Genomic DNA, 13459 nt, shown 5'->3' on the forward strand with positions numbered 1-13459 from the left:
CTTCAGAAGTTTATAAAATCAGAAGGGATATGTACAATGTAGATGGTCATTATCTCTTCCCCAGGGTCAGGGAGTTCAAAACTAAGGGATACAGATACAGGACAAGAGGGGGAGATTTAATTGACCTGAGAGGTAGGGAGTTGCTGAGTGAAGCTGCTAGAGGAAGTAGTTGTGAGTTCAAAATTTAAGAAACATTTTGATGAGTGCGTGGTGGGAAGGGGCTTGGAGGGTTACGAGCTCAATGCAAGCAACTTGGACTTGCTGTGATCGGCATGGACTATAAACGAAGGCCATAAGACAGTAAGAAAATTAGGCTATTTAGCCCATTGAGTCTCATTGTGACCGATTTATTATCCTTCTCTATTCCATTCTCCTGCCTTCTCTCTCTAACTTTTGATGCCCTGAGTAATCAATAACCTATCATCCTCCATTTTAAATATACCCAATGATTGGCTTCCACAGCTGCCTGTGGCATTAAGTTCCACAGATTCACAACAATCTGGCTCAAGAAATTCCTCCTCTCTGTTCTAAAGGGATGTTTCTCTATACTGAGGCTGTGCCCTCTGGTCCTAGTCTCCAACAAAATAGAAAACCTCTTCACATCCACTCTATCTAGGCCTTTTGATATTTGATTGCGGTTTCAATGACATCTCCCCCCCCCCCCCCTCCCCATTCTTCTAAACTGCAATGAGTATGTACCAGCTCAGCCTTCAGATGTTCCTCATGTTGACCCTTTCATGCCTGAAAGTATAATTCTCTTCTGGACCATCTCCAGTGCCAGCACATCTTTTCTGAGGTAAGGGATCCAAAATTTCTCTCAGTACTCCAAGTGTGGTCTTATCAATGCCTCATAAAGCCTCAGCATCACATGCTTGTTTTTATATTCTGGTCCTCTTATAAGAATACTAACATTACACTGGCCTTCCTTACAACTGACTCAACCTGCATGTTAACATTGAGGGACTCGCGTACAAGGACTCCCAAGTTCCCTTGCACCTGTGAGTTTTGAATTTTCTCAGCATTTAGAAAATAGTTCACACCTTTATCCCTTCTACCTAAATGCATGATAATACACTTCTCTACATTATATTCTATGTCACTTTGCTCTTTGTCCTAATTTATCTGCCTTTCTGCAGAGTCCCTGCTTCAACAGTATCTGTCCCCTACCCATCTTAGTATTGTCTGCAAACTTGGCTACAAAGCCATCAATTCCATCATCAAAATCATCAACATATATCTTGTTTAGCAGTATCATGTGCGGCACCTCATCAAAGTCCTTCTGAAAATCCAATTAAACAACATCCACTGACTCCCTTTTGTCTATCCAGTCTGGTATTTACTCAAAGAATTTCAGATGTGTCAGGCAAGATTTACACTTTAAAAAAAACTATGCTGACAAGGACCCTTGCATACTTTTCCAGATATCCTTTGCAAATTCACAGTCCACAAGAAGCTGGATAACTGACTTATATCCTCACTGCAGATATTTCAAGGGCAGCTTATATTGTGGACCCTGACTGTGCAGGAAAGTTCTGACAGAGATGTTCTCCTTCTCCCCCCCCCCCCCCCCCCACACGCTATCCCAACTTCCTGTCAAATGCTGCCTTTCTTGAGTTCTGGCGATGAAGAATTCTAGTCAATTGCTTTGACATTTTTTTGTTTTGGAGAAGGTATCTCACAAGATATTGTCCCTCTCCCAAAGAGCCTGCAGTACATTCCATACTGACAACTGCCAGATGGACTTGTGGTCGAGGGAGATTTTCCCATAGAAGCCTCTCTACAAAGAATAGGAAATGCAACAAGGTCCAACTAAATGGAACATTGCACAATACTGAGGCTAAGCCTATTCATCCCAGCAGTGACACTTGGTAACCACATACTTTGGTTTCATGCACTGTTTGATACAGCCACACAAAGTGATGAGATGAGGGTGAGGTTAGATATGCTTCCCCCCTCCCCCCCAATCAATGGAAACTTTTGTATCACAGCAAGTTCGACACACAACTTCTTTCCTCTCCAGATGAAATGCCACAGGACCCCGGGCTACACTTGTGTCACAAACACCACCAAGTGTAGCTCACATGATCTGTAAACCAGGTTCTCATCAGCATTCAAGATGAAGCATTGCTCCCAATGTCCCAGTTTTTCTTTACAAAACTATGCTCTTCTATTTTCCTGCTAAAAGGACAATTTCATATTTTCTCATATTAAACTCCATTTGCCAGATCTTTGCCCAACTTCCAGTGCAAAATACCACCCAAATTATTCAACAGTTACTCGAGTGATGAGTAACATTTTCGTGAGAAAACCTGCCCAGTTTAAAAAAAAATCCTTACGTTTTGTTCTGTTTACGTTCTGTTAAGTTTTTTTTCGTGCGCTTTATGATGGGTTCGCCAACCTCGGCCGGTGTTCTTCGGCTTGCAATGTGCTTTATCCGAGACCATTCGGGTGTTTCCGTGCGTGACCAGTCGCTTGGTGCAGCCGAGGGTCTAGTTCTCGGCTGTTTCCGTACGGCCCGGCGTAGTCGAGTCGAATCGTGTCTAGTCCCTGTTTCGGGAATCTCCGCGGGTCCTGACTTGACTGATTGAACGCTTGTAACATGGCGGCGGTGATGAAGGGAGAGGAGTCAAACATCTCTGGTTAGCAAGGGGAAGGCGCGAGAGAGAATTAAGAAGAACTCATTTCCCTTTTAATCCGTCTCAAGTAATGGACCCGTGGCTTTTTGGAAGACGCGCGCACGAAGGAGCTAAGGAGGATTTGCAACAGTCGGAAAAATCAAGGAAATAAGTAGAAGTTAATAGGACCGCTGGGAGGGAGGAAGAAAGTGTGCGAAAATGTCGGATTCCAAGGTGAAAGTTGCAGTGAGAGTCCGCCCTATGAACCGACGAGGTGAGCAAAATTTAGATAAAAACCCACCTTAAATAATGAATGTACTATCAGATTTGTTTAAAGAAAAAACTTTGCAATGCATTTTTAAAGCATCGTCGGTAATAGTGTATGAGAGAGAGATCGAGAGACATGGGTAATGGGCTGTTTGGTAACATTTTGACTGATGTTCTACAGAGTTGGAACTCAACACCAAGTGTGTGGTGGAGATGGAGGAAAATCAGACAGTTCTTCACCCGCCGCCTTGTCCCAACACGTCTAAAGCAGACAACAGGTAACCGGCACAGTTTTAAGCGACAGCTACTATCTTCCCAAAATATGTATTAGTAGCACAAGGCAAACACTTTGTTCTCCTTCAACCTATTTCTCTTATTGTACCGCCGTAACAACTGACGCCTGAGGAAGGGTTTAAATCAGATGTGCACAACAGAGTCTGTTAGTTTCATTAACAAAAAAAATGTTGGAGGCAAGGGGGGTGGGGGAGATTGCCAATCGAGACGGCAATCGGCGCCAGAAACCATTGCGTCCGGGGCTAAGATTAAAAGGTCCCCGTTCGGCTTCAAGGAAGCGCAATCGGATCTTCTAATACAGCTGCTAACCCCCATCAGCACCCATACTACAAAGAACTCAGTCTACCCCTTTCCCTATTTTATTTATATAAATAAAATAATGTTGACACATACCTAAAAATAAATCCCTACACAACAGAAAAAAATGAAAGTGGTGATGGGGGAGGAGAGATGAAATGACGTTAAACTATGCGAGCGACAATTAACATTGTGGTGTTAGTAATTTGATATTGATGGAGTAATTGATTGCCTGCGATGAATGGTGTGTGATAGCCCTTGACTTCGGTTTATACTAACTCGCCTTTTATGGCTTATGTTTTTAAATCGTCCATTGGGTGTGGTCAGAACCGTTTAATTTTAGGGGACTGCTATGTCGATTTTGTTTCAAAAATATATTGGGGTAATGGGGAAGGTTGGGTTCCATACCATACTGCAGGATTAGCTCTGCGTGCATTTCTGCATAGAAGCTCTTGTAAATGTGCCCAGTTTAAACACACCCCACCTGTTTTCAGTTTAATTCAAAACTACTGGTGTAAATGCACTTTAAAAAAAAACACCAAAAGTTGCAAATCTATCCCAGGCCTGTTTAAAATCAGTATTCTACTTGGTAAAAATTGATTGCGACCGGTACAAGCCTCGCTTGCTTTTTCAATTGGCTTGTTGACGGACGCGGAACTAACCCCAACCGATTTCCCGCACTAGAACTGAATGCAAGTCCCTGAATAGCCACTTGAATAGCAGGTGTGGCCGCCTTCCTCCAGCTGAATTTCGTCTCACGCAGATTTCGTCGTATCTTGATTGTTTGTTATTGAGGGAGCGGTTCTTTGTAGTTGCTCTGCCTAGGGCGGCGTTTGGCTAAGTGAACGGTTAATCGCATAGATCTTAATTCATTACATCGCGTTCAGTTGAAAGGTTTCTCGCGGTGAAGACACGTAGAAGGCATTTAACTGTTGTAAATCTAAGCGTCCGTATTTTGATTCAGATAGATATACTTTATTGATCCCAAAGGAAAGTACAGTAATACAGTAGCATTACAAATGCACAGATATACAAATAAGTATTAGAAGAAAAGTGAAAGAATAAAAATGTTGCCAAAAACAGTCTAAAAGGAGGGGGTTATCATTTCCCCGGCTATATGTGGACTCATTATAGAGCCTAATGGCCGAGGGTAAGAATGACCTCATATTGCGCTATACCAGATTATTTACGATAGTACCATTTTCAACATTACCTGGATTAAGTTAAGGGGTTGGATCAAGACCGTGTATTTCAACGTGGCTAGAAGTTTAGTGACTGCATCTAGTTTGCTTCGCTCACTTGACCTACTATTTGTGAAGTCAAACACTTGCGTAATGAATTTACTATGATATAGCATGCGTGCATACTGAGCTACTGAATATCACGCCTCATTTCATTTCGTTCTTGATTCTTTATTGGGATGAGAATTTAAAGTTACGGATGTGATACCATAAGTTCTGCAGCAGAATAGCGTAGTGGTTAGTACAACGCTTTACAGTACCGTCCCGTCGCTGCCTGTCAGGAATTAGCACGTTCTCCCCGAGGCTGGTGGGTTTCCTCCAGGTGTTCCATTTTCTTCCCACAGTCCAAAGATGTACTGTTGGTAGGTTAATGGGTCATTGTAAATTGACCCGTGATGAGGCGAGGACTAAATCTGGAGATTTGCTGGGCGGGGTGGCTCAGAGGGCCAGACGGGTGTATTCCGTGATGTATCTCAACAAGATAAAATAAAATTGGGCTTTGCCCACAATGTTGGTGCAGACCATCGTGCCTGTCTATACTAATCCTGCTTGCTTTGCATTAGTTTGGTAAGGCTCTGACCTGCTCTGTGCTGTCCAGATGCCTCTTCAGTGTTGTTATTGACTCTACTTCCACCACTTCCTGGGACAACTCCTCTAGATACTAATTACACTATGTGTGAAAAGTTACCTCAGGACCTTTAAACCTCCTCACTCTCATCTTAAACTTGCATGCTCTAGTTTTAGACACCCCTCCAGACAGAACAGACATTAACTGTCTGCTGTATTATGACTTTATATATTGTCTATCATATCAACTCTCGGGCCACTTCGGTCAAGAAAAACAGACCCAGCCTATCCAATCATTAATAACTCAAGCTCTGTAATCTGGCAACATCCTCCTGAATCTTTTGTATCCCCTCTCCAGCTTAATCACACATTTCCTAGTGCATGCAACTGGAACTGCACACGAAACTCCAATGCAGACGTCCAACCTAACATGACATCCCCACTCCTGAACTCAGTGCCTCATGCCATATGCCTTCCTCGCCACCCTGTCTAACCATATTCCAGTTTCCAGAAAACTCTATACCTGTCCCACGAGGGATCTCTATCTGTCAAGACTTTCCAGGGCCCTGCCATTCCCTGTAAAAGTCCTTCCCTGGTTTAACTTCCCAAAAAGCAACACTTTGCATTGACCAGTGTTAAATTCCATCTGCCATTTCCTTGCCCACTTTGAGTTGATTGATTGTCATCTTAGACAACCTTCTTCATGATCCACAATATCAAACTTGCATATGGTGTCAGATGCAAACTTGCTGATCGTGCCACTTAACACTCTCATCCAAATCTTCAATATAATCTTAAACTGGATACAGCATTAATCCCTGCAGTGGAAAAACAACCCTTCTGCTTCCTACCACCAAACCAATTTTGTATCGAACAGGAATTTCAGGATGTATATTGTATACATTTCTCTGACATTAAACATACCTACTGAAACCTGTTGGGTCACTCAGAATCCCATGTGTTCTAACTTTTTGGATCAGCCTATCATGTGGGACTTTGTCAAAGGCCTTGTTAAACACCATGTAGACAATATCTACAACCCTACCTTTTTCAGTCCTTTAGGACACCTCTTCAAAACAAAAACTCCAATCAGATATGATTTACCATGCACCAGGCTATGCAGACAATCTCCAAACAGTCCAAATGCAAATAAATCTTGTCCCTCAGAATCCCTTCCAAAATTTTTCTCACCTCTGATAAAAGGCTTAGTGGTTTGTAGTTACTTGGCTTATCCTAGCTGCCCTTGTTAAATAAAGGCAAAATGTCAGCTGTCTTTCAATATTCCAGTAGAACAGCACAGGACAGGCCCTTTGGCTCATGATGCTGTGTCAAACTAAGTAAGCTAATGACACCTCATCCCTTCTGCCTGCACGTGGTCCATACAGAGTAGACGGAGTCAAAGTAGGAGGGCTTTGGCTCAACGGGGCTTCGGCGATAATGGATTGAGGCGACGTAAGTTACTTGTGAAGAATAGGAATAAGAAGAATGTCTGTGAGGCAGTTGTTCTGTACTGGGTGTCAGATATGGGATATCCAGGAGACTCCCAGCCTCTCGGATGGCCACTTCTGTGCCAGGTGCGTTGAGCTGCAGCTCAACCAGGTTAGGGAACTGGAGATGCAGCTCAATGACCTTTGTCTGGTCAGGGAACGTAAGAAGATGATAGAGAGGAGCTATAGGCAAGTAGTCACACTGGGGCCTCGGGAGACAGAAAATTGGGTAACAGGAGAGGGAAGGGCAAGCAAGATACTAGAGAGTACCCCTGTGGTTGTCCCCCTTAACAATAAATACTCCTGTTTGAGTACTGTTGGTGAGGGAGGGGGCGACCTACCTGGGGGAAGCAACAGTGGCCATGCCTCTGGCACAGAGTCTGGCCCTGTAGCTCAGAAGCAAAGGGAAAGAAAGAGGATGGCGGTAGTGATAGGGACTCTATAGTTAGGGGGTCAGACAGGCGATTCTGTGGACGCGGGAAAGAAACACGGATGGTAGTTTGCGTCCCAGGTGCCAGGGTCTGGGATGTTTCTGATCACATCCACAATAGTCTGAAGTGGGAAAGTGAACAGCCAGAGGTCATGGTACATATTGGTACCAACGACATAGGTAGGAAAAGGGAGGAGGTCCTGAAAACAGACTACGGGGATTAGGAAAGAAGCTGAGAAGCAGGACCTCAAAGGTAGTGATCTTGGAATTAGTGCCTGTGTTATGCAACAGTGAATATAGGAATAGAGTGAAGTGCAGAATACTTGGCTGATAGATTGGAGCAGGGGGCAGGGATTGAGATTTCTGGATTATTGAGACCTCTATTGGGGCAGGCGTGAACTGCACAAAAAGGATAGGTTACACTTGAATCCATGGGGGATCAATGTCCTGGCGGGGAGGTTTGCTAAGGCTATTGGAGAGTGTTTTAAACTAGGATTGCTGGGGGGTGGGAGCCAAACTGAAGAGATGGGGGAAGGGGCGGTTGGCTGACAAATAGAGAAGGCTTGTAGGCAGTGTGACAGGGAGGTTAGGCAGGTGATAGAGAAGAGATATGCTCAGACAGATGGTTTGAGATGTGTCTATTTTAATGCGGGGAGTATCATGAACAAAGTGGATAAGCTTAGAGCGTGGATCAGCACTTGGAACTATGGTGTTGTGACCAGATGGAGGTTGGATGGGTCAGGGACAGAAATGGTTACTTAGAGTGCCAGGCTTTCAATGTTTCAGAAAGGACAGGGAGGGAGGTAAGAGGTGGGGGCTTGGCACAGCTGATCAGAGAAAATGTCATGGCTGCAGAAAAAGAGGAAGTCATGGAGGGACTGTCTACTGAGTCTCTGTGAGTGGAAGTTAGAAACAGGAAGGGGTCAATGACTCTACTGGGTGTTTTTTATAGACCACCCAATCGTAACAGGGACATTGAGGAGTAGATAAGGAGACAGATTCTGGAACAGTGCAGTAATAACTTGGTTGTCGTGATGGGGGATTTTAATTCCCCCAATATTGATTGGCATCTCCCTTCAGGGAGAGGTTTAGATGGGTGGCGTTTGTTAGGTGTGTTCAGGCAGGTTTCCTGACACAAAAAGAGAGGCTGTACTTGATCTGGTATTGGGAAGTGAACATGGTCAGGTGTCAGGTCTCTCAGTGTGAGAGCATTTTGGAGTTAGTGATCACAATTCTATCTCCTTTACCATAGCATTGGAGAGGGATAGGAACAGACATGTTAGGAAAGCATTTAATTGGAGTAACAAGAAATATGAAGCTATCAGGCAAGAAATTGGAAGTATAAATTGGGAACAGATGTTCTCAGGGAAATGTACAGCGGAAATGTGGCAAATATTGGGGATATTTGCATGGCGTTCTACACAGGTATGTTCCAGTGAGACAGGGAAAGGATGGTAGGGTACAGGAACCATGGTGTACAAAGGCAGTTGAAAATCTAGTCAAGAAGAAAAGAAAAGCTTACAAAAGGTACAAAAAACTAGGTAATGATGGAGATCTAGAAAATTATAAGGCTAGCAGGAAGGGGCTTAAGAATGAAATTAGGAGAGCCAGAAGGGGCAATGAGAAGGCCTTGGTGAACAGGATTAAGGGAAACCCCAAGGCATTGTACAGTGTGTGAAGAGCAGAAGGATTAAGACGTGAGAGAATAGGACAAATCAAGTGTGACAGTGGAAAAGTGTGTATGGAACTGGAGGAGATAGCAGAGGTACTTAATGGATACTTTGCTTCACTATTCACTATGGAAAAGGATCTTGGCGATTGTAAGGATAACTTACAGTGGACTGGAAAGCTTGAACATATAGACATTAAGAAAGAGGGTGTGCTGGAGCTTTTGGAAAGCATCAAGTTTGATAAGTCACCTAGACCAGACGAGGTATATCCCAGGCTACTCTGGGAAGCGAGGGAGGAGATTGCTGAGTCTCTGACTACGATCTTTGCATCATCAATGGGGACTGGAGAGGTTCCAGAGGACTGGACAGTTGCAGATGTTGTTCCTTTGTTCAAGAAAGGGAGTAGAGGTATCCCAGGAAATTATGGACCAGTGAGTCTTACTTCAAGTGGTTGGTAAGTTGATGGAGAAGATCCTGAGAGGCAGGATTTATGAGGCATAATATGATTAGGAATAGTCAGCATGGCTTTGTCAAAGGCAGGTTGTGCCTTACGAAACCTGATTGAAATTTTTGAGAACGTGACTAAACAGATTGATGAAGGTAGAGCAGTAGATGTAGTGTATATGGATTTCAGCAAGGCATTTTATAAGGTACTCCGTGCAAGGCTTATTGAGAAAGTAAGGAGGCATGGGATACAAGGGGACCTTGCTTTGTGGATCCAGAACTGGCTTGCACACAGAAGGCAAAGAGTGGTCTTTTCTGCATGGGGGTTGGTGTCCAATGAAGTGACTCAGACATCTGTTCTGGGACCCCTTGTCTTCGTAATTGTTATAAAAGAAGAAGGTACTGAGCAAATCTCAGGGGTAAGAGTTTTACACAGAGAGTGGTGAACACATGGAATGGGCTGCTGGTGATGGTGGTGGAGGCAGATACAATAGGGTCTTTTAAGGGACTCCTGAATAGGTACATGGAGTTTAGAAAATAGAGGGCTATGAGTAACCCGAGTTAATTTCTAAAGTAAGTACATGTTCGGCACAGCATTGTGGGCCGAAGGGCCTGCATTGTGTTGTAGGTTTTTCTATGCTTTTAAAACTGTGCACTAGTTCCTAATAGTTATCGATGGAGGAATTCATCCAATGTATGCTGCCGAGTAAGGGGTGTCTAGGAAGGGCTAGCACCTCTGGTGAATGGGATTTTTCTGTCCTTTTTGGGCGAGCTCATTCACCTTTTGTCCCCATCGGTCACTCAGCTCTCACCTATGGCTGCAATTTGTTGTTTGCACGCGACACTGCCTTGACAGGCAGGCTAAAGCTGGTGCCTCATATGCTGGAGAAATAGGGAAATGCCTGTCCCAGCATGGGACGTCAGCTCTGGTGGACTGGGAAAATGAGATCAACAGTGAGATCCAACAGTCAATAACTTCACTTATACAACGCTTCGTGGAGAGTGAAGATCATAGGGCACAGAAAAGTTCCTGGTTATCCACTACAACCAAGGAAGACCCCATTTTCTGATGACTGCTCATGCCATTGGACCCAGACTTATCAGGAGAGTGGAACTGTTATTTTCCCACTTTAAAAACTCTCCAACACAACTTTCACTGTCCTAGTTGGACAACCAACATGCTGCTGTGTTCTTTTAATTGACTGTAAATGAACAAAATCAGTGCAGGCACCTACTGCAGATAGTGAACTGCCTCCATGCAATACTTTCGGTGATCGCATCCTCCAAATTTTTATTTTCATTGTAACATTCAAGATAATTGTTTATACCTTCAACAAGCTAGTAACTATGAAAATTTGAAGTAATGAGGTCGTTTCATTTTCACTCCTGGCTGTTTCTGACATCCCCAAGCCTGAATGTTTGAATCTGCAGTGAGAAAACAATTCTAAGTTGTCTTACTGCTCATTTCTTGCCAGCTATCAGTGACAAAAATCACTTCACAAACATGCAACTGACACTATTTTATAATCTATTCACTGTAAACGGTGTAGTGTTTAATGGCCACACAAGTTCATGCAATGCAAGTTAGCAGCTGTTCGGCAACTGTCTTCTGTCCCAATTAGGTGAAATAGTGACCCAAATAAATAAGGAAAACCCAGCTATTTTCCCAAATAAGTAGCTACCCCCATTAAGCTATGGACCAATTTACCAGAAAAATACTGTATTTGGAAAGACAGAGACTGATTAGGGATATGGCTTTGCGTGTGGTAGGTCATGTCTAACCAATCTTACATAGTCTTTCAAGGAAGTTAGCAGGGATGTTGATGAAGGCAAGACAGTGGATGTTGTCTCCATTCATTTTAGCAAGGCCCTTGATAGGGTCCTGCTTGGAAGGTTAGTTAAAATGGTTAGGTGGCTTGGCATTCAAGATGAGGTAGTAAATTGCATCAGACTTTGGCTTTGTGGTACTGTAGTAGGTGGTTGGCTGTCTGACTGGAGACGTGTGACTAGTGGTATACCACAGGGATAGGTTCTGAGTCTGTTGTTGTTTGTCATCTGTTTCAACAATCAAGATTTAGTACGGTAAACTGGATTATCAGATGTGCTGATGAAAGCAAGGAAGACTTATTTGCAGTGGGATCTGCACCTGATGCAAAAATGGGCTTAGAAATGGCAGATGGGATTTAATGCAAACAAACTTGAAGTGTTGCACTTTGGGAGGACAGACCAGGGTAGGATTTACACAGTGAATGGGAGGGTACTGAGGAGTGCAGTAGCTCAAAGGGCCCTAGAAATACTGATCCATAATTCCTTGAAAGTGGCACCAGCAATAGGTATTGTCGTAAAGAAAGCTTTTGGCATATTGGCCTCCATAAATCCAAGTATTTACTACAGGAGTTGGGATGCTATGTTGAAGTTTTATAAAATGTAGGTGAGGCCTAATTTGGAGTATTGTGTGCAGTTTTGTTCAGCTGTCTACAGTAAAGATGTCAGTGAGATTGAAGGAGTGCAGTGAGAATTTGCAAGCAAGTTGCCATGACTTGAAGACTTGAGTTATAGGAAAAGGTTTAATAAGTTATGACTTTATACCCTAGAGTGTAGAAGAATGAAGGGAGATTTGATGGGGGTATAGAAAATCATGAGGGGTGTAGATAGGGTAAATGTAAGCAGTCTTTTTCCACTGAGACTAGAGCTGGAGGTCATGGGTTAAGGATGAAAGGTGAAATGTATAAGAGCAGTGTGAGGGGGAACTTCACTTCGAGGGTAGTGAGAATGTTGAATGAGCTGCCTGCCAGTGGAAGTGGTAAATGTGGGTTCGATTTCAACATTTCAGATAAATTTGGATAGCTGCATGGATGGGAAGTGTAAAGGGGCTATGGTCTGTTTGCAGGTCGATGGGACCAGGCAGATTACTAGTATGACATGGACTAGATGGGCCGAAAAGCTTGTTTCTGTGCTGCAGTGTTTTATGATTCTACGTATGCCTTTCAGTATTGGACTTCTGAGCCTGGGAAAATTATTCCAGCCATTTATCTATGCTTCTCATAACTTTATAAGTTTCCATTAGATCTCCCCTCAGCTTTTGTTGCTCCAGAGAAAACAACCCTAGTTTGTCCAACCTCTCTTTATAACAAATGCCTCAATCCCAGGCAGCATTTGGTAAACCTGCCAAAGAAAACAATTCTAGTTTGTCCAACCACTCTTTATAGCATATGCTCTCTAATCCAGACAGCATCCTGGTAAAGCTCTTCCTCACTCTTCATAAACTTCCACACCTTTCCTGTAATGGGGTGACCAGAATTGAATGCAGTAGTCCAGATATGTCTTGACTAAAGTTTTATAAAGCCGCAGCATAACTCTGCAATTCATTGCCTCGACAAATAAAGACAAGCACGCCATATGTCTTGTTTATCGCCCTGTCAGTTTGTCTAGCTGTTTTCAGGAAGCATTGCACTTAACCCCAAGATCCCTTTGTACATAAAGCTTTAAGGGTCCTGCTATTAACTGTGTACTTTGCCTTTACATTTGATCTCCCAAAGGGCAACACCTTACACTTGCTCAGATTAAACATCACTGTCACCACTCCACCTTTTTCTGCAACTGATCTATATTCCACTGTATCCTTTGGCAGCACTCTTGTGTGGCAGCACACAATACCACCAGTCTTTGTGTCATTAGCCAGCATGCTAATCCACCCATCCAGCTTTTCATCCAAATCATTTATATAGGTCCCAGTACGGATCCTTGGGGAACACCACTGGTCATGGACTTCCAGCCAAAATAAGACCCATTGACCACTACCCTCTGCCTTCTATTGGCAAGCCAGTTCTGTAACCAAATGGCCATGTCACCAAGAAACCCACACATCTTATGGATGAACCAACATAAAGGACCTTGGAAAATACCTTACTAAAATTGATGTAGACATCATCCACTTCCCTACCTTCATTGACTACCTTGGTCGCCACCTCAAAAAACTCAGTTCCTAATCTTAACCTGTTGATTGGGGCATGGTAGCATAGTGGTTAGCACAATGCTTTACTGTACCAGTGACCCAAGTTTAAGTCCTGCCGTTGCCTGTAAGGAGTTTGTGCATTCTTCCCGTGACTGCGTGGGTCTCCTCCTGGTGCTCCTGTTTCCTCCCGTT

At 43.5% G+C, this 13459-nt stretch overlaps 2 protein-coding genes across 6 annotated transcripts in view; one reads left to right on the forward strand and one right to left on the reverse strand.

Moving 5' to 3' along the window:
- Nucleotides 1-13459, reverse strand: part of LOC132378526 (uncharacterized) — a 377364-nt gene that overhangs the window by 56326 nt on the left and 307579 nt on the right. The gene's annotated exons all lie outside the window — the stretch shown is intronic.
- kif13a (kinesin family member 13A) overlaps nucleotides 2519-13459 on the forward strand; it is a 240130-nt gene continuing 229189 nt past the window's right edge. For 4 of the 5 annotated variants that reach the window (XM_059945482.1, XM_059945484.1, XM_059945483.1 and 1 more), the window contains exons 1-2: nucleotides 2530-2889; nucleotides 3064-3160. In XM_059945482.1, coding sequence (XP_059801465.1) covers nucleotides 2835-2889; nucleotides 3064-3160 — 152 coding nt within the window. In that variant the 5' untranslated portion in view covers nucleotides 2530-2834. Of the gene's footprint in view, nucleotides 2890-3063; nucleotides 3161-13459 lie in introns of all 5 variants that reach the window. The other variant, XM_059945486.1, reaches the window with a different exon arrangement.

This window comes from Hypanus sabinus, chromosome 20, assembly GCF_030144855.1.
Source record: "Hypanus sabinus isolate sHypSab1 chromosome 20, sHypSab1.hap1, whole genome shotgun sequence".
Lineage (NCBI taxonomy): Eukaryota > Metazoa > Chordata > Chondrichthyes > Myliobatiformes > Dasyatidae > Hypanus > Hypanus sabinus.